Raw genomic sequence first — 26431 nt, 5'->3', positions numbered from 1 at the left:
CTTAACAAGTTCGCACACTTTCTTTTATTTACAAGGAACCACAAAACCCTCCGGCTGTTCCATATAAATTTCTTTCTCCAATTCTTCATTTAAGAGAGTTGTTTTGACATTTTTATTTGATGAATTTGGAGGTCATATACCACAGCTAACACAATTAACATTCAAATAAATGTAATTCTAGTTATTGACGAGTATGTATCGAAAAGATCAAGACCTTTTGTTTTTGTCTAAAATCTTCGACAAAAAGTCTTGTTTAGTATGTAAACAGTTCCGTTGACTTTCATTTTCCTTTTGAGGATTCACTTTGAACCCAACGATTTATTTCCGGGAGAAAGATCAACCAACTTCAAATAGGATTACTCATGATTGAACCAATCTTACTATTGACACCATCGGTCCAAAAGGATGAGTCTACAAAAGACAAAAGAAATGTTACAAAATCATATGCAAAGGAAGTACATATCCTTTGACATTTACTATGCCTCTGATTCTCTTTATTAAGTACATTCTCCTTTTGTCCTTCCCAAGGTCGTTTGAACCTTCCACTAGACTATTCAAGTCTAAGTTTACAGTCCATAGTAGTAGGACCTATTTTAATCATTTTAGGAATAGTAGCTTGGACTTTGGATAGACACCCCCACACTTCGAAATATTTCAAGTTCGATTTCCTTCCTTTCCATTTCTCATATGGAATATATTGTGTCCTGAACAAACAATAATGCTTTCTTTATGAAAACACAACACATTTTGTTGTTCCCTTTTGCAGTAAGGATAGTTCCTCCACAAAAGTGTTGTAATAACCCCGAACTTATATAATGCATCCATTATTTCTTTCAACGTTCAGTTTTTCATTAGAATAAGGTGAATAGGGCAGCAGTTTGATGTATAATTTCACTTTTCAAACACATTTCTGCAAAATAAGATTTATTCTATCCATCCCTATCACTTCTTAACTTTTTTCCAACTGATTTTCAAAGTCAATATTATATTGTCTAAAAGTTTCTATTGCTTCATCCTTACCATTCAGCAAATAGATATAGTCGTTTCTAATGCAATTGTCAACCAATTCTAAGGGATTAGAATTCTTTATAACGGATTTACAAGAATGCTCATCATACTTAGATTCCACATAAACTTGACATTTTTATTTATTGCACTCAAAGTTAGACAAAATTTCTAAGTTGATCAGTTTCCCTTATAAGGTTTTTCTAATTGACATGCCCCAAGTGCCCATGTCACAAACTTCGACTCGAGCAAGTAAGAACAAATAAAAATATTGAGTTTGTAAAGCTCTTCGCGAGATAGGTTTTTTCTCAAATATTTTGTTCCAGCTTCTTACAATTTTGTGCTACACAAATATTGTTTAGAGTCAACACCTTGTCAAATGTCCTTCTCATAAGGACCTTTCCATAACTTTCAATTTGATTTTTATAGAAGTACTCATGAACAATGTTTCATCGGGTCCAATAAAGGCAATATAGTTCAAATGTTTCCTTTACAAATAATGACAAATGACTATTCACCAATATTCATGTCTATATAAATAATTATATATACAAATATCTTTACATGAAAAATCACAAAATTTTAAGTGACACATTTTCATAAAAGAATTCAATCATTTTGAACAAGTAAACATATTATTTGGTAGTTTTATACTAGTAACAACATATACTAGTAATAGAGAAACTCAACAACCACAATACCAAATATACTCCAAGAATTTGTAGGTATAACATAATACAAAAGTATCACTGAATTTCATATATTTTGCTCCAAAATTAAATTAGACACCAAATCTAATTTTATTATTATTATAAGCAAAGAACCCCCACAATTTAAATGTGATCTCAAAAATATTTTCCAACTATTTGAAAATAGTTTTTTCACATATTTTCCCATACTATCATAATGTCATTGGCAGTATGAAACCTCTTTTGAAATATTATTCTATGAAAAAATTATAGAGTTTCAATTATCTTTGATAAATTTTACATAGTGTCAAAGTTCATTCCACAAATTCACCAACTCTAAGTTACTGGTCTTTTTCCTCTATCATAAATAGACATACCACTTAGTATTTAGAATGTTTCTATATAACAATGAAATTTATAGAAAATCAAAAGTACAACACATACTTAGTAGGTGAAGTTTTCATATTCTTCAAGTCAATTGCACAATCTAATTAATTCAGAGTAGAAAACCACAAAAAAATTTAATCTATAACAATCAGACATAATTAAATTGACAAGGAGTTCAAAACTACAAAAAAATTTAGTCTCCAAATGGAATCAAACATATTCTTTATGACATAGAAATGTTTTTCTTTTCAAATATCCGTCCAACTATAACATTTTGACATACTATTTTATGAAACAAAATTGTGCATCTCTCATATTGCAAACTAAAGAATTTTAAAGGCAACTATTTGCCAAGCAAAAATCACTCCACAACATATAGTTTGCAGATTTTTTTCCAAAGATACACATGATAAAAAATCAAAAATATTAACTCTTAGAAACTTTTTTCCTCCCTAGATAAACAATAAGAAGGTTACCTAGTGTAGTTTTTAATCGGAATACCACAAATTTTTTTGTTACATTCTCACTTCGTCCTTATTAAGCAAAGCAATGAATTATAGAGAAGTAAGCATTTATCTTCTACTTCCATGACTAGATTCTCAGAATCAATAGAACACAAAAAATATTAATAGTATAATAATTTTCTTAAGATTGTTATTCATCTTGTATTTTTGAGATACTTAGAATAAAATTTTGAAGAACTTGTTAAGACACAACAAAGTTTAAGAACATTTTCACAACTAAAAAATTAAAACTAGTAGAGAAATTAGAATCAGAAACAGATTAGAAAAAATATACAAATTTTTTTTCTTAAAGAAGAATTGTTGTCAATCTTTGTTTAAAGAATCCTACTTATTTCAACAAACCTTGCAAAAACATGAAGTTACCAAAGGTTAATGAACCAATGAAGTACAGAAGAGCAGAAATTAATTCACAAATTTAAAATATGTAACACATACCACGATATGGAAAACAAAAAGAAGATCAATCTCACTGAATACACAGTGTCTCCTTAAAAAAATTATTTGATACCCTCTAGTATTCGAGGCTTGATTTGGAATTTGTCCTCACATGATAGGATGATCTCAATCACCAGTGCATTGATACCCAAAACGCTACTGGCAGCGAGTCATTCAACAGCAGTAATGTACACTTAGAATATTTAGATTTAGTAGTAGTAGAAGAAGGCCAAAAATTCTATATTTAAAATGATAAGAAACCCCTCAATTTATAGAAAACAAAGGATAGTGTGAAAAGATTCTTATTGTGCCTTACCGAAAAGGTCACAAACCTTTGGAAAAGTTACCTTCTTTCAGAAAGGTCGTTACATTTCATAAAAAGTCACAACTTTTCATAAAAGTCGCAATCTTTCATAAAAGTCGCAACCTTTCATAAAAGTAGCAACTTTTCATAAAAGTCGCAACTGTTCATTTTCCATTCACACCTTTTAAAACCCAACAAATTTTCTGTAGTTGTTGTGCTTGTCCATCATCTGGGTCTACAAATCTATTCTCAAACAAGTTCCATAACTGTTGAGACATAAAAAGAATCTTCATCTTAAGACTCAAAAAATGATATTTCGCCCCTTTAAAAATTGGGAGAGGTTGAGAGTTTGAATTGGTGTTCACTGTCATTTTTTATGGATTTCTCTCATGTTTTTACAATCTCTTTTCCTCGCTCTCTCTTTGACTCCCAAATGAACAAATGTGGCTGCTCTGATACAAAAATTATCAGGAAAAAAGAAGAGGAAAAGAAGTAGAGAGATTTATGAGACAGAAAGATTTGTTACTGCTCAATTCCACACTGCAAACAACCAGACATAGTACCCTTTATAGGTTTACAACATAACAAATAAAGCTAAAAAACAGGAACTATCAAGTAGTGGTTAAACATGGATAAAACGCTAAAGATGTGTCCTACTAATATAACTAAAGCAGTAAGCTAAAAATAAAGAAATTGACTGAGTAAACCCTAATTTCACTAATACTAAAAAGTAGGGCCATAATAAGATTCTGCATTGGGTATATTCTTGAAGAATTAGTCAACAAGCAATAGTTATTGAAGTCTTCTCCTTCGGGTAAAACAACGGATCTTACTTCAGAGTCCTAATTAGGTAAGACCAATTTATGCGAGTAATGTAAAACGTCGATTTTAATAGCAAGCTAACATAGTCCTTTAATATGGTATCCTTGATTGGTAAATATTGTATGTCAGCATGCCTATGTTTCATCGTCCCTTTAAATAACATTGTTTGGGCATTCACCTCCTCATATTTTAGATATCCGGTAATTCATATTTATGAGAACTTCCCAACCACAACATATTGAAGATTCTCATCGACGATCATCTGCTCTGCTTCAGTTTGCTCCAATATGATGAATCTAGGCTCTCCATGCAAATACGTGATAGGTTTTACGGCATTGACCTCACTCCCGCTATCATAGGTTTAATCATTCTAGCATATGTATTTGTGGTGACTGACCTGCCTCCACCATGGGTTGTCCTCTTACCGTTGCGGCAAGTGTAATCGAGATCTCTATTTACTTTTGTTTGACGGTAGTAGGTTTAGGTTAAGAGAGTGTTTTCGCTTTTAAACTTTGGCACCTAGAAACATAATTCCAATATCCTATTCATGAATAGTAACCATGAATAGTAAGAGTCAAGTTACTGTGTAAATAGTAAGAGTCAAGTAACTGTGTAAATAGTAAAGGCCAATCGTCCTTTAACAAGGATGAAAGGTCATTATGTATGTCTATATAAGGGGCATTTGCCTTCATAAATAAAATATCCTTCTTCCAACAATCTTCTCTCTACTCTAAAATAACAAAACCGCTTCCACCCCTCCATTGGTATCAGAGCTAGATAATTAAATAATCATGGAAAACAAATCAACTATGACAGATGATCTACAAAAACAGGTATACCATTTTATATTTATGAGTAGCTAAATTAATTTATTCCTGAAAATCTCTTGTTAAGTATAATTGTTTATCATGTTTGAATAATGTTATAATAACCATCTTTAGAAAGTTTGCTACAGAAATATTCTTCGAATAAGTATGCCCAGACTATGCCATCCTAAGGTTGAAACCGGTAGGCAGAGAAGGCCGTTTAGGGGAGTAAATAAAGTTGAGGCGCTGTTAGGGTAACTAATCAAAGGAGAAAGTTGTAGTAGTGAGACGAGATGATTATTAAATTATTATTTTTGCATAATAAGCAAGTATAATTTATTAAGAGGTTGGAAGGAATAAAGTTTTAGTGAAAAATGAAAATAATAAAAATGGAAACATACCTATTAGACGATAATGTTGATTATAAGATATTACTACTCTATATACTAAAAAATTTGAATACTGATATAAAAAAAGAAATTTATAATAAATTATTAACATATGAGATAATAGAAATAACAACCCAAGGTTGGACTGAGTTAACCATACAAAGTATACAAGATGAGCTTTATTATGATATGTATGATTTATATGATGATTTAGATATTGGAGATTAAATATGACTGAATATTGGCTAAGGCGATATGGTAGGAATTACAGGTTAAAAAAGATTAGATATCCAGATAAATTAAGTAAGCTTTTTAAAATATTATATAAAAAGTTATGATGAATAAAAATAAAAATACTAAAATAAAAAGAACTAAGATAGATAAAAAGGTAAGAAAAATATGGAAAAAATTAAGATCTTTATATATAGAATATGAACTATCACAACTAGTCAAAACAGATAATGATAGAAAAGATCAATTGATAAACATAATTTCAAAAATAGAATATAAATATGTCTGCTATTTGAAAAAACAGTATGAACAGAGAAATCTATAAACAACATTTAATAGAAGAAATAATGGAAATAATGGTTCAAAAAGAACAAGAATTACAACATAGAAAAAGAAGATTAGAAGAAAACATATTAGCAGGAGTATGTAATAAATCACTACTAGCACAAAGAAAAGATATATCCATGTTAAAATTAGAATTAGATTGTCTTGAATATGAGTTACAGCATAATATAATGCATAGATTATAATGAATAAAGAAGAAATTGCAGTAGATGAAAAAACATACGAAAATCAAGACGGAATGATAATAAAAATAATATTTTCAAATCTAGGAAGAAGATATAAAAAAAATAGGAAATAATTTATACTTAATGTTAGAAAAAGAAACGGCAAAATTAGAAGATAGTTTAACAGCTATGGTAAGAATAACAAAAGAAAATGAAGAAATAGATAAATCAAGAGAAATTGAAAAAATAAAAACACAAGCAAAACAAGAAGTACAAAATTTAGAAGAAATAAAAAATACAAGAATAAGTGAATTAGAAAAAGAATTAGCTAGGTTAAAATTATTATATGAAAATAAACAAAAACAAAAGGATAAAGAGCTAGAATTAACAAATGAAATAAAACAAATGGAACAGAAACTAAATGAAGATCTAAAAGATCTAAATGAAGATATTGAAGTAAATGAAATAGACGGAAATGAAAATGACCAACAATCGGAAATAAGTGATATAAGTGAAACATATACAGAAATTCTAGAACAGATAAATAAACCAAAAAAACTAGAAATAAACACAGGAGATATGAATAGACCTAGTACGTCAAGAGTAAAAACCCCAGATAATAGTCCCAGAAATAGCCCTAGAAGTAGTCCTAGGTGGACACCACCAACTTATTATACAGAAAGTTATCAACAATCAGATAGAAATAATGCAATATGGAACAGTAGATTAAATAAGAATTGGATACCGAAACCAATAAGTGAACAATATAATTTTTTAGAATTAGATTGCGTCACAGTCATAAATAAAGCAATATTACTATAGACAGGAAATATATCCAAGTAGTTAATAGATAATAAAATAGAAACAACAAAAACACCAAGATATATAGAAAGAACATTCGTAGGAACGGCAAAATTATGGATAGAAAATCTACCCCCAGAAAGTTTAGAAGTACTTAGAAATGATAAGAAAATGGATGGATCCCCATCAGCAACAAATATAGATATACTAGATAAATATGAATCAGCAATAAGAAATGAATTTGGAGGCATGACTACAGATATAAGAGAACAAAATAGAGAAAAAATAATAAATAGACAACTTATGACAAAATTAGCTATATGTAAAATGTGTTACTTAGAAGAATATACTTGCGCATTTAAAGAATATTATTACAAAGCTAAATACAATTTAGACGAAGCAAAAGAAATAAGAAAACAATATTATACAAAATTACCAGAACCATTTAGTACAAACGTAATAAAGGATTGGGATAATGAAGGAATGGTAGATACTTTAGGATCTAGAATAAAATTTTTAAATCAATGGTTCATACAACTATGTGAAAACCAAAAAGAAAAATTAAAAATGGAAAAAGTATTAAATAAAAATTTATCATGTTGTAAAAATAAAATGGCACCACAATTTGGATGCACAACTGAAAAACAAAAATCTAAAAGATATAAAAATTATAGAAAAAACAAAACTATATATAAATATAAACAACCAAGACGAAGGTATTATGTAAAAAATCATAAAATAAAAAGACCATACAGACCAAAAAGAAAAATATCCCAATGTACTTGTTATAATTGTGGAAAGATAGGACATATAGCTAAAGATTGTAAATTACCCAAAAATCCAAAACGAAAACAAGTAGCAGAATTAATTATTGACAATGAAAAATACATGCAAATAGAGTACATAGATTATGAATTAAGTGAAAATGATAGTATATATGAAGTATCAGACATAGAAACTGAGAATGAAGAAGAAAATATTAACATAATAACGAAACAGATGAAGAAATATAATGTCTGAAAATGAAATAAAAATAATATCTAAGGAAGAATATCAAGATGAAGAATCATCAGAACAGAAAATTATATTTGATAATACGATATTTGAACAAATAAAAGGAAAAGAATTAGATTTAAGTGTTGAAAAAGTACTAGAAATACCTATTTTAAGAAATTGGTTTAAAAGACAAAAAGAAGAATAATACGTAGTTAGTCAAAAAGAACATATCATAGATTGTAAATACACAAGAGGAAAAGCATATATACCTATAATAAATAAAAGAATGATAAACAAAGAAATACAAGATATAAAAGCTAAAACACCAATAAAATATGTACATTTAGGAGGAACAGAAATATTAATAAAAGTCTGCTTTAGAGAAGGAATAGATACACCTATAGAAATATATTTAGCAGATGATAGAATTGTACACCCTATAGAAAAAAGCATAATTAGTGCAGTAAAAGGAAACTTAATATATCAAAAATTTAAGTTTACAATAAGTGCTAATTATACAGTATCATTAACAGATAAAAATATAGATAGATCATTAGTTCTATATTGGAAAATGTCTGGAATAGAACTAGCACCAGGGAGCAAATTATTTACAGCAAGATGTAAAAATTTATATATATTAACAACAAAGTATAAAATAACAGCAAGAAATAAAATTAATAAAATAAAAATAGAAAATCCTTTTGAAAAAATAATTACTGTAGTAGACAATAATGACTATAGCTATAAAGAAATTGATATAGAAGAAGATCTAGAGATAGTAAAAGAAAGATTAAGCACTTCAAGCGTACCAAATACATTGACAAGAGCTACCTCATCAAGGATGAGTACATCTAAAAGAAAATATGAAATTCCACAAAGCTTATTAGATAAAGAAGAAATAACACCATATCATTATTTCATAACAGGAATAATAGACCAAAGAAAATATAAAATATTAATAAATACAGGACAAGAAGAAAATTATATAACAAGAGAGTTAGTATTAGAAGAAGAAATTATAAGAACAGGACATACATGCCCTGGACTACCTAGTGAGATAGTGAACACGAATGAAGAAACAACAGAAAAAGAAATAATTATAGGAGGAATACCCTTAGTAATACAATTCAAAATATACCAAGGAGATCATAATATTACATTAGGAATAAAATGGTTAGAAAAAGTTAAACCATACAACATAGAAAATGAACAATTAACAATAACTTGTCAAAATAAGAAAATAATTATAAAAAGAACAAAATGATTAATAAAAATATTTATACTTACAAAAATTATAGTAGAAGGATATCACAACAGATATTATACCCCTATGATAGATACAGGAGCAGAAGCGAATATATGTAAATATAATTGCTTACCAGAAGATAAATGGGAAAAATTAAAAACACCTATGGTAGTAACGGGATTTAACAACGAAGGAAGTATGATTAAATATAAAGCAAAAAATATAAAAATACAAATATGGGATAAGATACTAACAATAGAAGAAATGTATAATTTTGAATTTACTACAAAAGATATGTTATTAGGAATGCCATTTCTAGATAGATTTTATCCACATATAATAACAAAAACACATTGGTGGCTTACTACACCATGCGGAAATAAGATAGGAGCAAAAAGAGTAAATAATAAACAACGAAAACCTATGGAATGGATAAAAGGAAGTGAAAAAATAAACCAAGAAATGAAAAATATAAATAATAAACAAATAACAAAATTAGAAATTATTATATTTGTTATAGACAAAGTTAAATTAATTAATGAACAACTAGAACAATTATATAGTGAAGACCCATTACGAGGATGGGAAAAATATAAGACAAAAGTAAAAATTGAGTTAATAGATGAAAATAGCATAATAACACAGAAACCATTAAAATATAACTTTGATGATTTAAAAGAATTTAAAATACATATAGATGAATTATTAGCAAATAATTACATACAAAAAAGTAATAGTAAACATACAAGTCCAGCATTTATAGTTATAAAACATAGTGAACAAAAAAGAGGTAAAAGCAGAATGGTCATAGATTATCGTAATCTAAATGCTAAAACCAAAACATACAATTATCCAATACCAAACAAAATACTAAAAATAAGACAAATACAAGGATATAATTATTTCAGTAAATTTGACTATAAATCAGAATTTTACCACCTAAAACTAGAAGAAGAATCTACACAATTAACAGCATTCACAGTACCGCAAGGTTTCTATGAATGGAATGTTTTACCTTTTGGATATAAAAATGCACCAGGTAGATTCCAACATTTTATGGATAACTGTTTTAACCAACTAGAAAACTGTATCGTATATATAGATGACATATTGTTATATTCTAGAACACAAGATGAACATATAAGATTATTGGAAAAATTTATACATATAGTAAAAAATACAGGTATAAGTTTGAGTAAAAGAAAAGCAGAAATTATGAAATCACAGATAGAATTTCTAGGAATACAAATAGATAAAAATGGAATAAAAATGCAAACATATATAGTACAAAAAATAATTACTATTGATGAAAATATAGATACAAAAAAGAAATTACAATCCTTTCTAGGATTAGTAAATCAGGTAAGAGAATATATACCAAAATTAACAGAACATCTAAAACCATTACATAAAAAACTTAAAAAAGATGTAGAATATCATTTTGATGATAAAGATAAAAAACATATAAGAAATATTAAGAATTTATGTAAAAAATTACCAAAACTATATTTTCCTGATGAAAATAAAACATTTACTTATATTGTCGAAACAGATTCAAGTGATCATAGTTATGGAGGAGTTTTAAAATACAAATATGAAAAAGAAAAAATAGAACACCATTGTAGGTATTATTCGGGATCTTATACAGAAGCACAAATAAAATGGGAAATAAATAGAAAAGAATTATTCGCATTATATAAATGTTTGTTAGCATTTGAACCATATATTGTTTACAATAAATTTATTGTAAGAACAGATAATACACAAGTAAAATGGTGGATAACGAAAAAATTAGATGATTGAGTTACAACAAAAGAAATAAGGAGACTAGTATTAAACATACTAAATTTTACATTTACAATTGAGGTAATAAAAACTAACAAAAATATGATTGCAGACTATTTATCAAGACAGAGTTACACAGCTAGGACAAGATAATGTTATGGAAAACATACTCAAAACCCTAACTACACTTTGTACAAAAGTGGACAGTATGGGCTTGAGAATTCAAAAGCTAGAAGAAAAGGAAGAATCTACAAGTCAGCAGCATGACTATAAAAATGCGGAGCTACGTCGTTCGGCAGACGAAAAACAGCCAGAGCTAAAAGGAGACGTTGGGAAACTCCTTAAAACCCATGACATTACTGATGCTGCAGGTACAAGCAAAAAAGCTATGGAGAAACCTACACCAAAAAACATAAACCTAAATAGCATATTTACCAAACCATTTACTCCAAAGATACAGATAGTAGATGCTTCAACACCACAAACATCTACCTATGCAACTAGCCTGCATAAAGAGAAGAAAACATACAACCATATATCCCGAACATATATTGAAAACCTATACAAAATACAAAACTTTTTAAATCAAAAACCCAAATCTACCACAACATTAGAAAAAACCCAAGACTACCTAACCCAAAAACTACAAGGCTATAATAAGTTAATTGCACAACCAAAAACTAATCCAAACCTAGTTAAAACTTGTTATAACTATGGATTATTAAATACAGTCTATACATATACAGGTGAAGAGATAAGTGGAATCCCAGAGGTCCACAAAGTATTTTTAATATATAAAAAGATAACAAAAGGAAACTTATTTTTCATAAGATTCTACACAGCACCAGCAGAGATACTCTATGATGAAATAAAGTCAATGATCCAGATAGTCAAAATTGGGCTAACACGAGAAATGATAATCCCAGAAGATATAGGTCAACAGCCAGAGATAACAAGAGTTGAGATACCCAGTTTCTATGCCAATAAAAGGATAATTGGATTATCAACTATTATACAAGAGCTAGCAAATAACTATCTACAAGGCAACGCCATATGGAGCTACTATTCGATAGACCACTTAATGATATATGCCAATTCGAAAGAAATAAGACAAGCAGATATGAAGAAGTCCAAAAATGGATTTTGACCCTGTTAAAACCAGAAGCTACGCCAACAACTAGAGCAATAAAGCAAGGATTCATATCCGAAGAACTAATGACGAGATATTGCAAGCTAGTCGGACACAATTACCCAGACCATATATGTTCCAAGTGCAACCAAGGTGATGACATAATTCCAGAAGTACAACTGGAGTAAGCTGAGAAAAAGAAAATAGGGAAAAGATAGACATAAAATATATGTAAATTAGTCATAATTATTGTCGGCCACATGTAAAAAGTAAAGGCCATTAAATAAAGAAGAAAAAAGTATGTCGGCCATTTGGCCAAAGTCTATTTTGTTTTTTGTAAAAAAGTTGTAAAGTAAATAGTGTCAATATCCTATTCATGAATAGTAACCATGAATAGTAAGAGTCAAGTTACTGTGTAAATAGTAAGAGTCAAGTAACTGTGTAAATAGTAAAGGTCAATCGTCCTTTAACAAGGATGAAAGGTCATTATGTATGTCTATATAAGGGGCATTTGCCTTCATAAATAAAATATCCTTCTTCCAACAATCTTCTCTCTACTCTAAAATAACAAAACCGCTTCCACCCCTCCATTAAATCAAGTTATTTTCAACTATGGCTTCTATAAAAAAAAAGTAAGTTTGTGATATTCCAGATATATTGATTGTGAATCCCTTGAACATAAGGATAGACATTGACTCACTAATTAAGTGAGCTCAAAATTTATGTTGAAGTTTCAAGTTCAGATCTCCGTCTCTATATTATATTTATCTATATCTATCTACCACAACTCAGCTTTCTAATAAAAATTAATTTCACCAAATGATGAGAGGGAGTTGGAGAAAACATGCATGGTGAGCACAAAAATGAATACTTCTGGTAGAGGAATATAATGGCATATACATTGTACGAGTAGTTGCCGACGGAAAGGAGAAAAAGCAGAGCATCGTTACTAAGTTGTAAACGGAAATTGAAAGCTTAACTAAATAATATTACAGCAGAATAATGTATAGCATCATAAGCAATCAACCTTAAACTTTTCGCAGATTGAGTGATCATGATGTTATAGCTAGCTAGCGCTTAACTTGGTTTTTTTTTTATCTTGTTAGATTAATGTGACCATTCACCGGAAACCTCCTCCGAATGCGGGAGCCCAGTAATCTGCTCCATTGTCACTCCCAACTTGCAGTGTGCATGATAGCGGAACTAGACACAAACCTCTACTCCGCAGATCTTTTTTCTTATCTTCTTGATAATCCTTCATTTAATACGAAGAGTTAGTGATTGTCTATTGTAAAAAAGGGAATAAGTAATAAAAACAACCACCTGTTCACTATTTGCCTTCCTTTTCAGGGAATTGTCATTGGATAGCTGCATTAAATTGAGAAAAAATTGTTACCAACACTATCTTTGTTACAAATGTCATTTGAATGCTCAAATGATAGCTATTATTATATGTATTAGCTCAAATTAAAAGATACCTGACCAGGGTCTTCAGGAAATAAATTATTTCTCTCATGAACCTGTAAAGCAAATAATAATCACCAATCAATAAATGCAACTATATATTTTATTAATATTAATTTAATTTCACATGCCATATGACTCATATAGTATAGACCACAGATGTCACATGCATTACAGTGGTCCGCCCACGGCCCCACCCATAGAAGGAATGTTATCTCACACCCTTCATCAAAATAATTAAACTACTCTATTCATGTTTATATGACCTAGTTTTATTGATATAAAATAAGTGATAATTGTTTGTATAAATATAAATTGTTTCACTAATGATAAAATAAATATTTTAAAATTGATATTACTAGATACTATAAAAATGTGTTATTCCTTGTTGAACTCTTTAAAAAATAAAGTGAGTTATTTAAATTGAATAGGGGGAATATGTGTTTTGAATGTTGTTATATTTTTAAAAATATACTCCCCAATTTAGAAAAGGAATAATCTAGTTGATTCGGCAAAAAATTTAATGACATAAAAAAGATTTTTTAATTTTGTGATTTTAAAATTAAAGGTATATCAAATATATAAAAATGTCTTTTAATTTTGTTATCTTAAATATATCTCGTAGAAATTAAAATTAAAATATTATCTAAAAAGTCTTTTATTTTTTAAATAGACTAAAAAAAGAAATCATTTATTAAGAGGGAGTAATAGATATGGCTTGAAAATAATATAAAGTTGTAAAGGCTTAGAACATTTACAGCCCCACACGACGGAGACTTACCTACAAGCTGAATCGTGAAAGTAAGCCGACATCGACTTTACGATTTTCTACTAGCTTTATTCGTAATGCTTCAAAACAAGACTATGTTTATATTTTCAAAATTATATGCTTATATTTGTTTTTTTTTTGTTGTGTAGGTCGCGGAATCAAGATTAGGAATTTCGTTCTAAATCAATTTGTTTGGAGTTTCACAAGTTAGTATAGTAAAAAAAAAATTAATTTTTTAATATAAATATAGAGTCTATGAAAAAATTTGTGAATTTGTTTAAATCCATGAACCTCATCTAACCCTACCTTTTAAATAGGTATCATGTATACTACTTTCTTTGTCTGGAATTGTTTGTTATATTGCGTTTATCGAAAGTTAGTTTGACTAATTTTTAAAGGTAACTTGGATCAAATTAATTGGATATTTTAAGCAAAAAAATTAGTTGTTCTAAAACTATATGAAAAGTACTATAAATTACAATTTTTTGCATATTTATGTGATGAAAAAATACATTTTAAAATATTAGTCAAAATTTTTATAGTTTGACTCTAAAACTAGAAATTATCACAAATAGTTCGGAACAGAGAGAGTATGTTATTTCTAGAAAGAATATGTAAAACCCAGTTTAAAAATAATATGTATAGTTTAAAGGTTATTGTAGTAGAAAGAGTAAAGTTGAAAGAAATGGGGAAGTTGAGAATCTTACAGATTGCTGGCGCCTCATATTTCCTGATCCACTACCTAGGTAGGGCAAGCTAAGGGCCTGCATTTAAAAGAGAATTTGGAATATATTTTAACAAACAGTAAAAACTCATATTATAAACCTTCTATATATTCCGTTTCTCATGCGTTTCATGGTAGTTTGGGAAAATGAAAGACACAAGAAATGTCACCTCAATTTGGCTTTGTAGGAATCTGACGTACCCAATTGCTTCTAACAGGACAGAAGCTGTGTCAGTCTGCAAAAAATTTAGTAATTTAGGGTATGTTTTGTACCCACCAAAATATTCCCCCAAAACAAACTAATTTTCTTACTTATTTACTAGGATATTTGATAGATATTATCTCAAAACTATTTTATATAATTTAGCAAAATACTAAAAGAATTCGGAGGTGATGAGTTGGCATCGACATCAGAGGGAGGGATTGGGGGTGTTTGGTGGGTGGAAATAAGATAATGAATTTGCATATCGCACTAGTTTCTCCTACTTTGATTAACATTAATTTATTTTCCTAGAAAAAATATTTTTGCCCAACAAAATTTAATATATTGAAAAAAAATATTTTCATCAGTACAAAAACCACTCTTTTTAAGTTTTTTTTTAAAAAAAATTTGGTAAAGAAACTGTAAAGTGAAAACCCTAAAGGATAAAAGGAGAAAGATGAAGACAGCTTTATAAGTGTATAAAGAAGTTATTTCTTTTAAAGCTGAAAATACATATTATTGTGTGATAATTTCACACTTAAAAGGTAATTAATTAGTTATGTTAATTAATTGGGTAAAGCTTACCTTCCCAAATGGGGAGACAAGTTGGTGAAGAGCTGTTATTCTGTCCCCTAATTTTTCCTTTCTCACCTGTTTACAAACCACAAAAATTTACATGTTTTTTTGTGATATAATTGTATGAGAAAAAAAAAAGAATCACCATTTTTGAAGGTCAAGACAAACAAGAAAGACAATTGTGTTGTGACAAAAATAAGAAAAAGTTTGATTTTTACTAAATATAATTATTTACCTTGAAGGTAGACTGAGTTGAAGATGGTTGAACCCTAGCCTTCTTATTAGGTGCTCTGCTGTTGCACTTTTGGAAAAAAAGGCGAACAATTAGTTATTCATAATCTAACAATTATATCATATTATTTTGTAATTTTTGAATGAAATTGAATATATACCTCAGATGAATGATCTGGAGTTGGATGTGTGTTTTTGTTAGAAAAATCAAGCATGTTGCTGCTCAAAGTTGTAACACAAGACTTGGGAGATGAGACTGGTATCATCTGTGCTGACCAAGTTGGTTTAGCAGCTAATTCTGCAGTTTGGTGATGGAACTCTACATTATTTCCATCTTCATACATATTATAACTATTTCTGAGATCCTTTTGGTTAACGTCTATAACAGAATCATGCTGGCTCAGGAACGACTGTTCATCCCAATTGTTCTCCAACTTCTTAACCATATGTACGGACTTGTCTTCTTCTTCCACCAAGCCACCTCTATTCATAGAACACACATCAAACACAAAAAATTAGCAAACACTACTTTTACTTAACAAACTTGAAAATCAAAATCAGTTTCAAACAAGTCAATACAAAAAATCAGATCGGGATATTTACAGAAGTAATTGACTCCATGATTCAGGTAGCTGACTTTGGTTACTATCATTCCATGAATTAGTAGTAGATGACATGGGAACTAGTGAAGAAGAGAAATGAGGAAAAAGAATATTAGGAGGCAACAAGGAATTAGGAACATGATGAGTAGTAGTAGCAGCAACAGCAGCTTGTTGAGATGATGATATGGGAGGCCTCATATTATTCATCATATTCCACCACTTAGGGCTTCCACCCATAATTTGTTGTACTGGTGATTTCTCCATAACATCACCTCTATTCATTTTCTTTTCCCAAACTAACTTCAATTTCTTATTTATTTCATATATCTTTTCCTTTCCAATATAAAGTCTTTTTTTTTTTGGAGAAACTTTGAGAGGTCTTTCTTACTCTTGATTAAGTAGAGGAAAGACACATAAAAGGGTAGCTAGCTATACTTGGAGGAGAGACAGAGAAAGAAAGAGAGAAGAAAGAGAATTTTGAACGATGGAGTTTTGAGAACCTTTGTCTTTCTATCCCTCCTTTTTCTTTATTACTCTTAGTAGCTTTCCTTTATTATTTTTTCTTCCTCCTTTATGTTTTCCCTTTCCTTCTTTACTTTTCTCTTGCTTTTGCTTTATTAAAAGGTGATTGCAATTCTCATCAAGTAAAATAAAAGCTATATATTGATGAGTTCTACTCCTATGGCTGCTGGTGCACCATAATGTCAACCCTTTGCGTCTTCAACTCCTACACTTACCATACATGATACAATATTACATTTAATTGTTCATAATAAATATAACATGAAAAAATAAACTTGTTACTAAAATTAAATTATGTTTATTGCACCATTTTCTTTCAAGGCTTTCAATATCTACTTATTTTGAAAAGTTTTTTATTGATCAGATGTATTTTTTTGAAAAAATAATTTTGTAGAATAGCAATTTATGTTTGGGTAATCAATTTGAAAAAAAAAAATACTTGGTCCAATATTATAGCACTAATTTTTGTTTGATGATCATACTAAAGCAAAAAAAAATTTTAATGATAATAAATATACTTATCAATAAAGAATGTTAAAAAATTTTGGCGACATCAGTCAATTGTCATCTGATCTAATATTGTTATAGGTTTTATAGATATTTACAATGAGTTAATTGTCACTAGAAATACATATTTAATGATGATTAAGTTATAATTTGATAGAATCGATAATTCTACTACAAGAATATAAAAGTCGATGTTTTGATGATAGACAAGAAGTGCAAATAAGAGTAGAAAATGACACAGCAAAGAAGCCAAAAACGTATAAAATGGGTCAGCCATGTAGTCAAGGAAATAGAGTTATTTGTCAAAACCAAAAATAATATATTAAAGGTATAAGTTGATACAAATAAGGAAACCTTAAATATATTATTAAGGAAGGAAGTTGTATAGAATAAGGATTGTACTTTAAAAGGGAATCCTTGTTTAACAACAATTTCCTTACCTTATCTGATGAGGATTCAAGGCAAAAGAAACTCTATAAGAAGAGGACGATGCAGATGAAGAACATCACGACTTCACATAGAGAGAAAAGTGAGATTTATTCATCAAACTGAAGTCTTCAATATCGATAGGTTTGCTAAGTTTAAAACGTTCTTGAGTGAGAAGGTTTCAACGTGTAAAACTATCTTCTTGTTTTGTTCTTGATTGTAAGTTACGATTTATTGTACAAAGGGTGGGTTTGGCTCTTTGTAGGGTTGAGTTTCAGTGAGGATTGTAACAAAAGGTGGGTTTGGCCTTTTGAAGAGATCGATTGTAGTCAATCGAGAGAGGTAGTAGAGATAAGGCTTTTTGATTATTGAGTTGTAATCACAAAATATTATAGTTGAATTAAAAAAATGAGGTTTTTCCTTCCTTGAGTGAGGAAGGTTTTTAATTTAATAAGTGTTTGTGTCTTTACTTAAAAACAACTTACAAGAACCAGGTTCTTGTTCTGGGGTAAGGTTTTTTCAATTGGTATCAGAGCAGGTCTTTTCGATAAAAGATTCACACATTGAAAAGACTCAAGGCAGCACCACCTACCCCACAAGAGGGAGCTTCACAGACACGACCACCACTATTCAATGGCAAATCTTATGGACGGTGGAAAAATTGTATGATGAACCATCTTATTGGCGAAAACCCTGATCTATGGGGAGTAATTCTAGATAGCCCAACCATACCTATGAAAACCGAAACTGATGGAATCACCAAAATCCCAAAGGAAAGAAAAGAATGGAATGCTGAAGACAAGCTTGCAATCCAAAACAATGCCAAAGCCAAGAAAATTTGGATTTGTGGCATAGGACCAGACGAATACAATCGAATCTCGTCTTGTCAAGATGCCAAATCCATATGGGAAACACTACAAACAGCTCATGAAGGAACAACGCAAGTCAAGAAGTCCAAAATTGATAACTTGAACAGGCAATATCATCAATGAGATGTACTCCTTGGGAGAGATAGTTCCTAATGGAAAGGCGGTAAGGAAACTCTTGAGTGTTCTTCCTGAAACTTGGGAAAACAAAGCCGAGGCTATCACTGAAGCCCACGACCTAGACTCACTGGCCATGGATGAGTTAATTGGTAATCTCATCACATACAAACTCAAGAAAAACCAAGAAAAGGAAATTGGAGGAAAAAGGAAGGAAAAGAACCTGGTTCTAAAGGCTACTACATCAGATGATTTTGAAGATGAAAATATTGCCCTCATAACCAAAAGGTTCACCAGAATGCTAAAGTGAGGGCAGGCCTTTCAAAAGAAAACTTCTCAAAAACCATCTGAAAACACTAAAGACCAGGTTTGTCATAAGTGTGGGAGCCCAGATCACTTCATCAAATTCTGTCCACTTTGGGCTTTAGAACAGAAAAAGGCAAACTTTGAGAAGGGCAAAGACATAAGGAAAGATAAGTTTGTCCCCTCAAACAGAAGAATGACAACTCAAGAGGCAGATATTTCAATGAAAAGGGCCTTTGCAGCAATGGGGAATTCATCTGATGAAGAGTTTGAGGGTGATGAGACAGAAAACAAGTCCCTTCTTGCACTAGAACAAGAAGATGATTATGACTTTCTTGCTCTTGTAGCAGTGGAAACCAAGGAGAAAAGGAAACCTGCAGATCACAAGAAACCATAATAGCACTCATGGCTGGATCAGATTCTGAAGAGGATAAAGAAGAAGAAGATATGAATGAAAAGGTTAGTCTTCATCACATACAAGACAATCTAAACTCATACTCAAAAAGGGCTCTAGAATCTTTGCTCTACACTCTCATTGATGCATATAAAATCATAGACTCAAAAAGGGAATTGATAATGGAAGACTATGCATCACTAAGAGAAGAAAACAAGATTCTTGAAACACAAAATCTTCATCTTTTATCCAAGCATACTGAACTAAGTAAAAACCTAGACTTGGTAACTAAAAGGAATGAAAACTCTCCAAAGAGTTTCTTGTGACTAAAACTGAAGCAGAAAATGGAATGACATGGACCGGGTCCTCCATATTGCTCGACAACATTCACAAGAATCGCACGTCTGAGAAACATGGGATAGGTTTTGATAGAACTAGCTCTCAAGTAAAAAGTCCCAACATAGATTTTCTATGCATGAACTGTGGGCTGGTAGGGCATAAAAGTCATGATTGTCAAAGAAAACAAACTGCTCATAACAAAAACTTGAAATCTTTGAGAAAACCTCATCATGAGAAACCCAATGAGCAAAAACAAATTCCTACAGTCAAATCTCTTCCTAGATGGGCCAGAAGAAATCTTATTCATCCATTCCCTAAGCATAAATCAAAGTGGATTTGGGTACCAAAATCTAATCCCCAAAATTAAATTGCAGGGATCAGTGAAGAGGAAGCAACAACAATGGTACTTGGATAGTGCATTTTCCAGACACATGACTGGAGATAAAAGAAGCTTCCTCTCACTCAAGAACATCAAAGGAGGAAACGTTGCCTTTGGTAATGGAAAAAGTGGTGAAATTCAGGGAATTAGAAAGATTGGATCAATGGGTACTCATGCAATTGAGAACGTATACTATGTGAATGGTCTACAACATAATCTATTGAGCGTATCTCAAATATGCGATAAAGGAAACAATGTTCTCTTTACAAAAAAGGAATGCAGAGTAACAAACTCAGTGACTGGGAACCTGGTTCTTCTAGGTAAGAGACACAAGAATGTATACAAAGCCAAGATTGTTAACTCCAAGGAAGATACTCTTAAATGTCTAAGTGCAGTCTCTGATTGCTCCATGCTACGGAACAAAAGAATGGGTTACATTAGCATAACAACTATAAACAAACTCATATCAAAAGACCTGGTTAGGGGACTGCCAACCAAAAGTTTCAGGGACAACCAAGTATGTGGAACCTGCATTCAAGGAAAATAGGTTAGGTCATCCTTCAAACCAAAGTTGACAGTAAGTACTACCAAGCCACTAGAACTGCTTCACATGGATTTGTGTGGACCAATGCGTGTACAAAGTAGGGGTGAAAAAAGATATGTGTTAGTAATAGTTGATGACTACTCAAGATTCACTTGGACATTGTTTCTTGCAACAAAGAATGAGACATTCACTATGTTTGAAATCTTTGCAAAGATGGTTCAGAAGAAATTCAACAAAGAAATAATCAGCATCAGATCTGATCATGGGCTGGAGTTTGAGAACTCACAATTCCTACAATTTTGTACTACAAAAGGGATTGAGCATAACTTCTCAGCACCTAGAACACCACAACAAAATGGTGTTGTTCAGAGGAAAAATAGAACACTGGAAGATATTGCAAGAACAATGTTAATCTCAAGCAAACTTCCAAAATTCTATTGGGCTGAAGCAGTGAACACGGGATGCTATCTAATAACTAGATGTATGATCAGATCAGTGTTAAACAAAACACCATATGAGCTGCTAAAAGGAAGAAAACCAAATTTAGCACATCTTAGGGCCTTTGGGTGTGTATGCTTTATACACAACAATGACAAAGACAATTTGGGAAAATTTGATGCTAAGAGTGATGAAGGAATTTTTCTGGGCTACTCGTCACAAAGCAAGACCTACAAGGTACTTAATAAAAGAACAAACCGTGTAGAAGAAAGTGTCCATGTTGTATTTAATGAAAATAGCAGTGAAGTTGAGGGAAATTCAGAGGATGAACAGAATGAGGGAACCTGCTCCAAGCCATCAGAACCAAAAATATGGGAAGAAGAATCTATACCCTCTCATAAAACACCTGAATAGGAGATAAGTCTACTAATGAAACTGGTTCGTCTGCACCTCAAGAGCCAGTAAGTATTCCAACTCACAGTTGGAAACATCACAGCTCTCACCCTTTGCAAAACATTCTTACTCCTCTTAACTCAGGCATCTCTACAAGATCCAATTACGTAGCATGTGTGCATTCTCTGCCTATGTGTCCCTGATTGAGCCTAAAACTATAAAGGAAGCACTACTAGACTCTGATTGTATTAGTGCCATGCAATAAGAACTCAACCAGTTTGAAAGAAGAAGAGTATGGAACCTGGTTCCAAAACCTCAAAATAGGACGGTAATAGGAACTAGGTGGGTGTTTAGAAACAAGCTCTATGAGCAAGGACAAATAGTGCGCAACAAAGCTAGGCTAGTTGTACAAGGATACAACCAATAAAAAGGTATAGACTATGATGAAACCTTTGCACAGTCGCAAGAATTGAGGCAATTAGAATATTGGTCGCATATGTTTCTCACATGGAGTTCAAACTCTACCAAATGGGTGTCAAAAGTGCCTTCTTAAATGGTTATCTGCAAGAAGAGGTGTATGTAAAACAACCCCCAGGTTTTGATAACACCATGTATCATGATCATGAATATAAACTGGACAAAGCACTCTATGGGCTAAAACAAGCACCTAGAGCATGGTATGATCGATTGTCCACTTTTCTTCTCACACATGGATATATAAGAGGAAAAATTCATAATACACTGTTTCTTCGAAATCAAGGTAAAGATATGTTTATAGTCCAAGTATATGTAGATGATATCATATTTGGAGGAACCAATGATTCACTGGGAGTAGAATTTGCTCAACTAATGAATAGTGAGTTTCGGATGAGCATGATGGGAGAGTTAAACTTCTTTTTGGGATTCCAAATTAAGCAAACTCCAGTTGGAACATCAATTCATCAACAAAAGTACATCAAGAAATTACTGAAGAAGTATGATATGAATGAAGCTAAGTCAAATGACACACCCATTGGGACAACAACAAATCTTGATAAAGATGAACCAGGTTCACCAGTAAATGACACTAGATATAGAGGTATGATTGGATCACTCCTATACCTCACTGCCAGTAGACCTGATATAGTGTTCAGTGTTGGTCTATGTGCAAGATTTCAGTCCTGTCCCAAGGAATCACATCTAAAAGCTGTCAAAAGAATCTTGAGATATCTAAAAGGCACAATGAACCTGGTTCTCTGGTATCCAATTTGGGACTCTTTTGATTTAAAAGGATTTGCTTATGTAGACTATGCAGGACATATGGTTGATAGAAAAAGTACCTCTGGGATGGCACACTTTTTAGGACCATGTTTAATATCTTGGGCAACTAGAAAACAAAATTTAGTGGCTCTATCTACTGCGGAGGCTGAGTATGTTGCACCTGCTTCATGTTGTGCCCAACTTCTTTGGATAAAACAGCAACTTAAAGATTTTGGTATAGAAACAGGTTGTATTCCTATTCTATATGATAATAAAAGTGCTATGAACATGGCCAAAAACCCAGTTCAACACAAACGCACCAAACACATAGATGTTAGACATCACTTTCTTCGTGATAATGTTGAAAAAGGAAACATAGTAATGAAGTTCTGCAAAACTGAGGATCAAGTTGCTGATATTTTCACCAAGGCACTAGGAAGAGACTCATTTCAGAAAAATAGACTTGAGTTAGGACTCATCTTTTTAGATTGAATTCTGTCCAACCAAGTTCTAGGGAGATATGAACCAGGTTCATTCAAGTTGGTTCTACAACTGCTTTACACTTAGCTGTCAAAAATTTAAAAAAAAAAGGGAGAAGGGGGAAAACAATTCCATCTTCTCTCTCCTATGTCACGTCTCTGAAAAGCAGGTGCAACCGTCAAAGCACACGTCTCCTCGATGTCAATCCCCCATAATTACTCAAACCCCTCGAATACAACATCAAAACCGTTCACAATAAAGCACTCTCTCTAAACAAGCAACCAACTTTTTCTCATTTTCATTCTTCAGAAAAAAGAAAAAGAAATTGCCTCCATCACCATGGTTAATCCACTCGTTGCTTACTCAGATGACGAAAACTCATCTGACAATGCATTTTCTCAAGGGGGAAGAGAACCCGGCCGTTGATATTGTGCCTAATCAAGGGAAAGAAAGCCAACTTCCAACTAAACCATCTACATCCTCACCCAAATCAGATCCGTCTACATCTCCACCACCACCAGTTAAAGAAGCATCTCCACCTTTAGTTGCAGAATCTCCACCACCACCCATCATAGAATCTCCACCACCACCAGTCCAAGAAACCCCATTATCACCAAACCCAGAAACTCCGATAACCACTATCCCAAATAATCCCTCTTTTTCCCCATCTCACAAAACCAATCCTCAAAAGCCATAACCATCTCCACATTCTCCAATCAATGATGATATTCTTCTGAGCACACTTCACCCTAAAAAACCAAGACGGCCAAGAAAGCACATTGTAGTTAAACAGTTTCGTCCACACAGGCCAGTGACTCGGAGTGCGAATGTGGCCAAACCAACTGATGATGCAACATCTAGTGTGAAGCGTCGTCGTCTGGGTAAGTCTCCTGCTCACTCATCTGTTTCTCCAATGAATCTTGATTCTGAAACTGATGATGTCTCTAAGGGTAAACATTCTGCAAATCCTCAGTCAAAATCAAAATCTACAAAAAGAAATGTAGATAAATTTCTCAAAGTGGGAAAGAAAAAGTATTTCCAAACCAAAATAGTGCTTAGGGGTAAAACTTTTCACCTTGATATACTTTCAATGGATATAGTCAAGCAGGTTTGTGAACTACTAAGGTTTCAGGGGTGGGAGGAATTATTCCTTGAACCAAATTTGATTTATGAACAAGAAGTGGTAGATTTCTATACAAACTTGGTAATCTTGGAAGGAGATGTGGTGTCATCTAGTGTGAAGGGGGTTGACATTGTCTTTGATGCAACCAAACTTGGAGAAATCTTGCATATACCATCTGTGGGGATTAATGAGTATCATTGGGGTTTTGATGAATATTCTAGTTTGCCAGCCAAATTCTCTCAAGGTAGAGTCAATTCTAGGGCACAAACTGTTTTAAAGGGTATTATGAGATCATTGCATAAGCTTCTTTTTGAGATAGTTCATAAGGTGATACTGCCTAGAGGTCATCAACGTCACATTGCCTCCATAAGAGACATGGGACTTATGAATGCTCTTGAGTGTAAAGAACGCATTGACTGGCCCACACTGATTATCAAACATCTTGCTAGAATTGTTGACCCTAAACTAGGTTCTCATCAATTAGCTTTTGGAAATCTGTTAACTAGAGTGTTTGATGCATTTGAAGTACCATTGGGAGAAGGCACGATTTTAACTCGTGCAGATATGTTCACTCAAACCATTCTTGCTGATTGTGGCATTCCCATGGAGTCGGAGTAGGTTGCAAATGCTTCTCTACGTACATCTGGTCCTGTTGCTCAGTTACTCAGGGAACTCAAAGTAGCTGAAGAAAATATGCCACTCTTGAGTCAGAAAACCAGAAGTTACGTGCTGAACTTGACACTTCAAATGTTGAATTTACAGGTTGAAGGATCAGTTGGTGCAGCAGCAACTTGCTAACAATGCAAGAGTTAACAGAGTTCTGGATATGCTGGCTTGTGCTTCAACCAAGCCTGGTCAACTTTCACATTGAAAAAGCATCTTGTTTGAACCTAATTCTCTTAGTTGTTTAACTCTGTGTTGTTACTCTTTGTTTTGTTGCCAGAACATTTTATTATGCTCAACTGGCTGAGCTTCAATTGTTGCTATGGATGTTAATTGGTTTTATTTAGCTGCTGTTGGACTCTTTTTGATTTGTCAAAAGGGGGAAGAGTATTTGCATCACACAGATAGATTTGTCTTCATCAAAAAGGGGGAATATGATAGAATCGATAATTCTACTACAAGAATATAAAAGTCGATGTTTTGATGATAGACAAGAAGTGCAAATAAGAGTAGAAAATGACGCAGCAAAGAAGCCAAAAACGAGTAAAATGGGTCAGCCATGTAGTCAAGGAAATAGAGTTATTTGTCAACACCAAAAATAATATATTAAAGTATAAGTTGATACAAATAAGGAAACTTAAAATATATTATTAAGGAAGGAAGTTGTATATAATAAGGATTGTACTTTAAAAGGGAATCCTTGTTTAACAACAATTTCCTTACCGTATCTGATAATGATTCAAGGCAAAAGGAACTCTATAAGAAGAGGACGATGCAGATGAAGAACATCACGACTTCACATAGAGAGAAAAGTGAGATTTATTCATCAAACTGAAGTCTTCAAGATCTATAGGTTTGCTAAGTTTAAAACGTTCTTGAGTGAGAAGGTTTTCAACGTGTAAAACTATTTTCTTGTTTTGTTCTTGATTGTAAGTTACGATTTATTGTACAAAGGGTGGGTTTGGCTCTTTGTAGGGTTGAGTTTCAGTGAGGATTGTAACAAAAGGTGGGTTTGGCTTTTTGAAGAGATCGATTGTAGTCAATCGAGAGAAGTAGTAGAGATAAGGCTTTT

The 26431-nt window shown here is 31.8% G+C and overlaps 3 protein-coding genes across 3 annotated transcripts; 2 read left to right on the top strand and 1 right to left on the bottom strand.

The window, feature by feature from the left end:
- Positions 1 to 10035: 10035 nt before the first annotated feature.
- Positions 10036 to 12076, top strand: LOC138337338 (uncharacterized). The gene has a single exon (XM_069287247.1). It carries the CDS (start codon positions 11087 to 11089, stop codon positions 12074 to 12076), a length of 990 nt encoding a protein of 329 aa, XP_069143348.1. The 5' UTR covers positions 10036 to 11086.
- An 834-nt stretch (positions 12077 to 12910) lies between these two features.
- Positions 12911 to 17261, bottom strand: LOC101251487 (transcription factor bHLH68). Its single transcript, XM_010325117.4, has 9 exons — positions 16628 to 17261; positions 16186 to 16507; positions 16029 to 16094; positions 15803 to 15868; positions 15186 to 15251; positions 14999 to 15055; positions 13537 to 13578; positions 13382 to 13426; positions 12911 to 13313 (listed from the first exon to the last, which is right to left on the bottom strand). Exons 1-9 carry the CDS (start codon positions 16906 to 16908, stop codon positions 13179 to 13181), a joined length of 1080 nt encoding a protein of 359 aa, XP_010323419.1. The 5' UTR covers positions 16909 to 17261; the 3' UTR covers positions 12911 to 13178.
- A 2511-nt stretch (positions 17262 to 19772) lies between these two features.
- Positions 19773 to 21026, top strand: LOC138337337 (uncharacterized). The gene is made up of 2 exons (XM_069287246.1): positions 19773 to 19826; positions 20475 to 21026. Exons 1-2 carry the CDS (start codon positions 19773 to 19775, stop codon positions 21024 to 21026), a joined length of 606 nt encoding a protein of 201 aa, XP_069143347.1.
- The last annotated feature ends 5405 nt before the right edge of the window (positions 21027 to 26431 follow it).

The sequence above is a fragment of the Solanum lycopersicum genome, chromosome 7, assembly GCF_036512215.1.
Source record: "Solanum lycopersicum chromosome 7, SLM_r2.1".
NCBI lineage: Eukaryota > Viridiplantae > Streptophyta > Magnoliopsida > Solanales > Solanaceae > Solanum > Solanum lycopersicum.
This window is presented reverse-complemented; position numbering and strand designations above follow the sequence as displayed.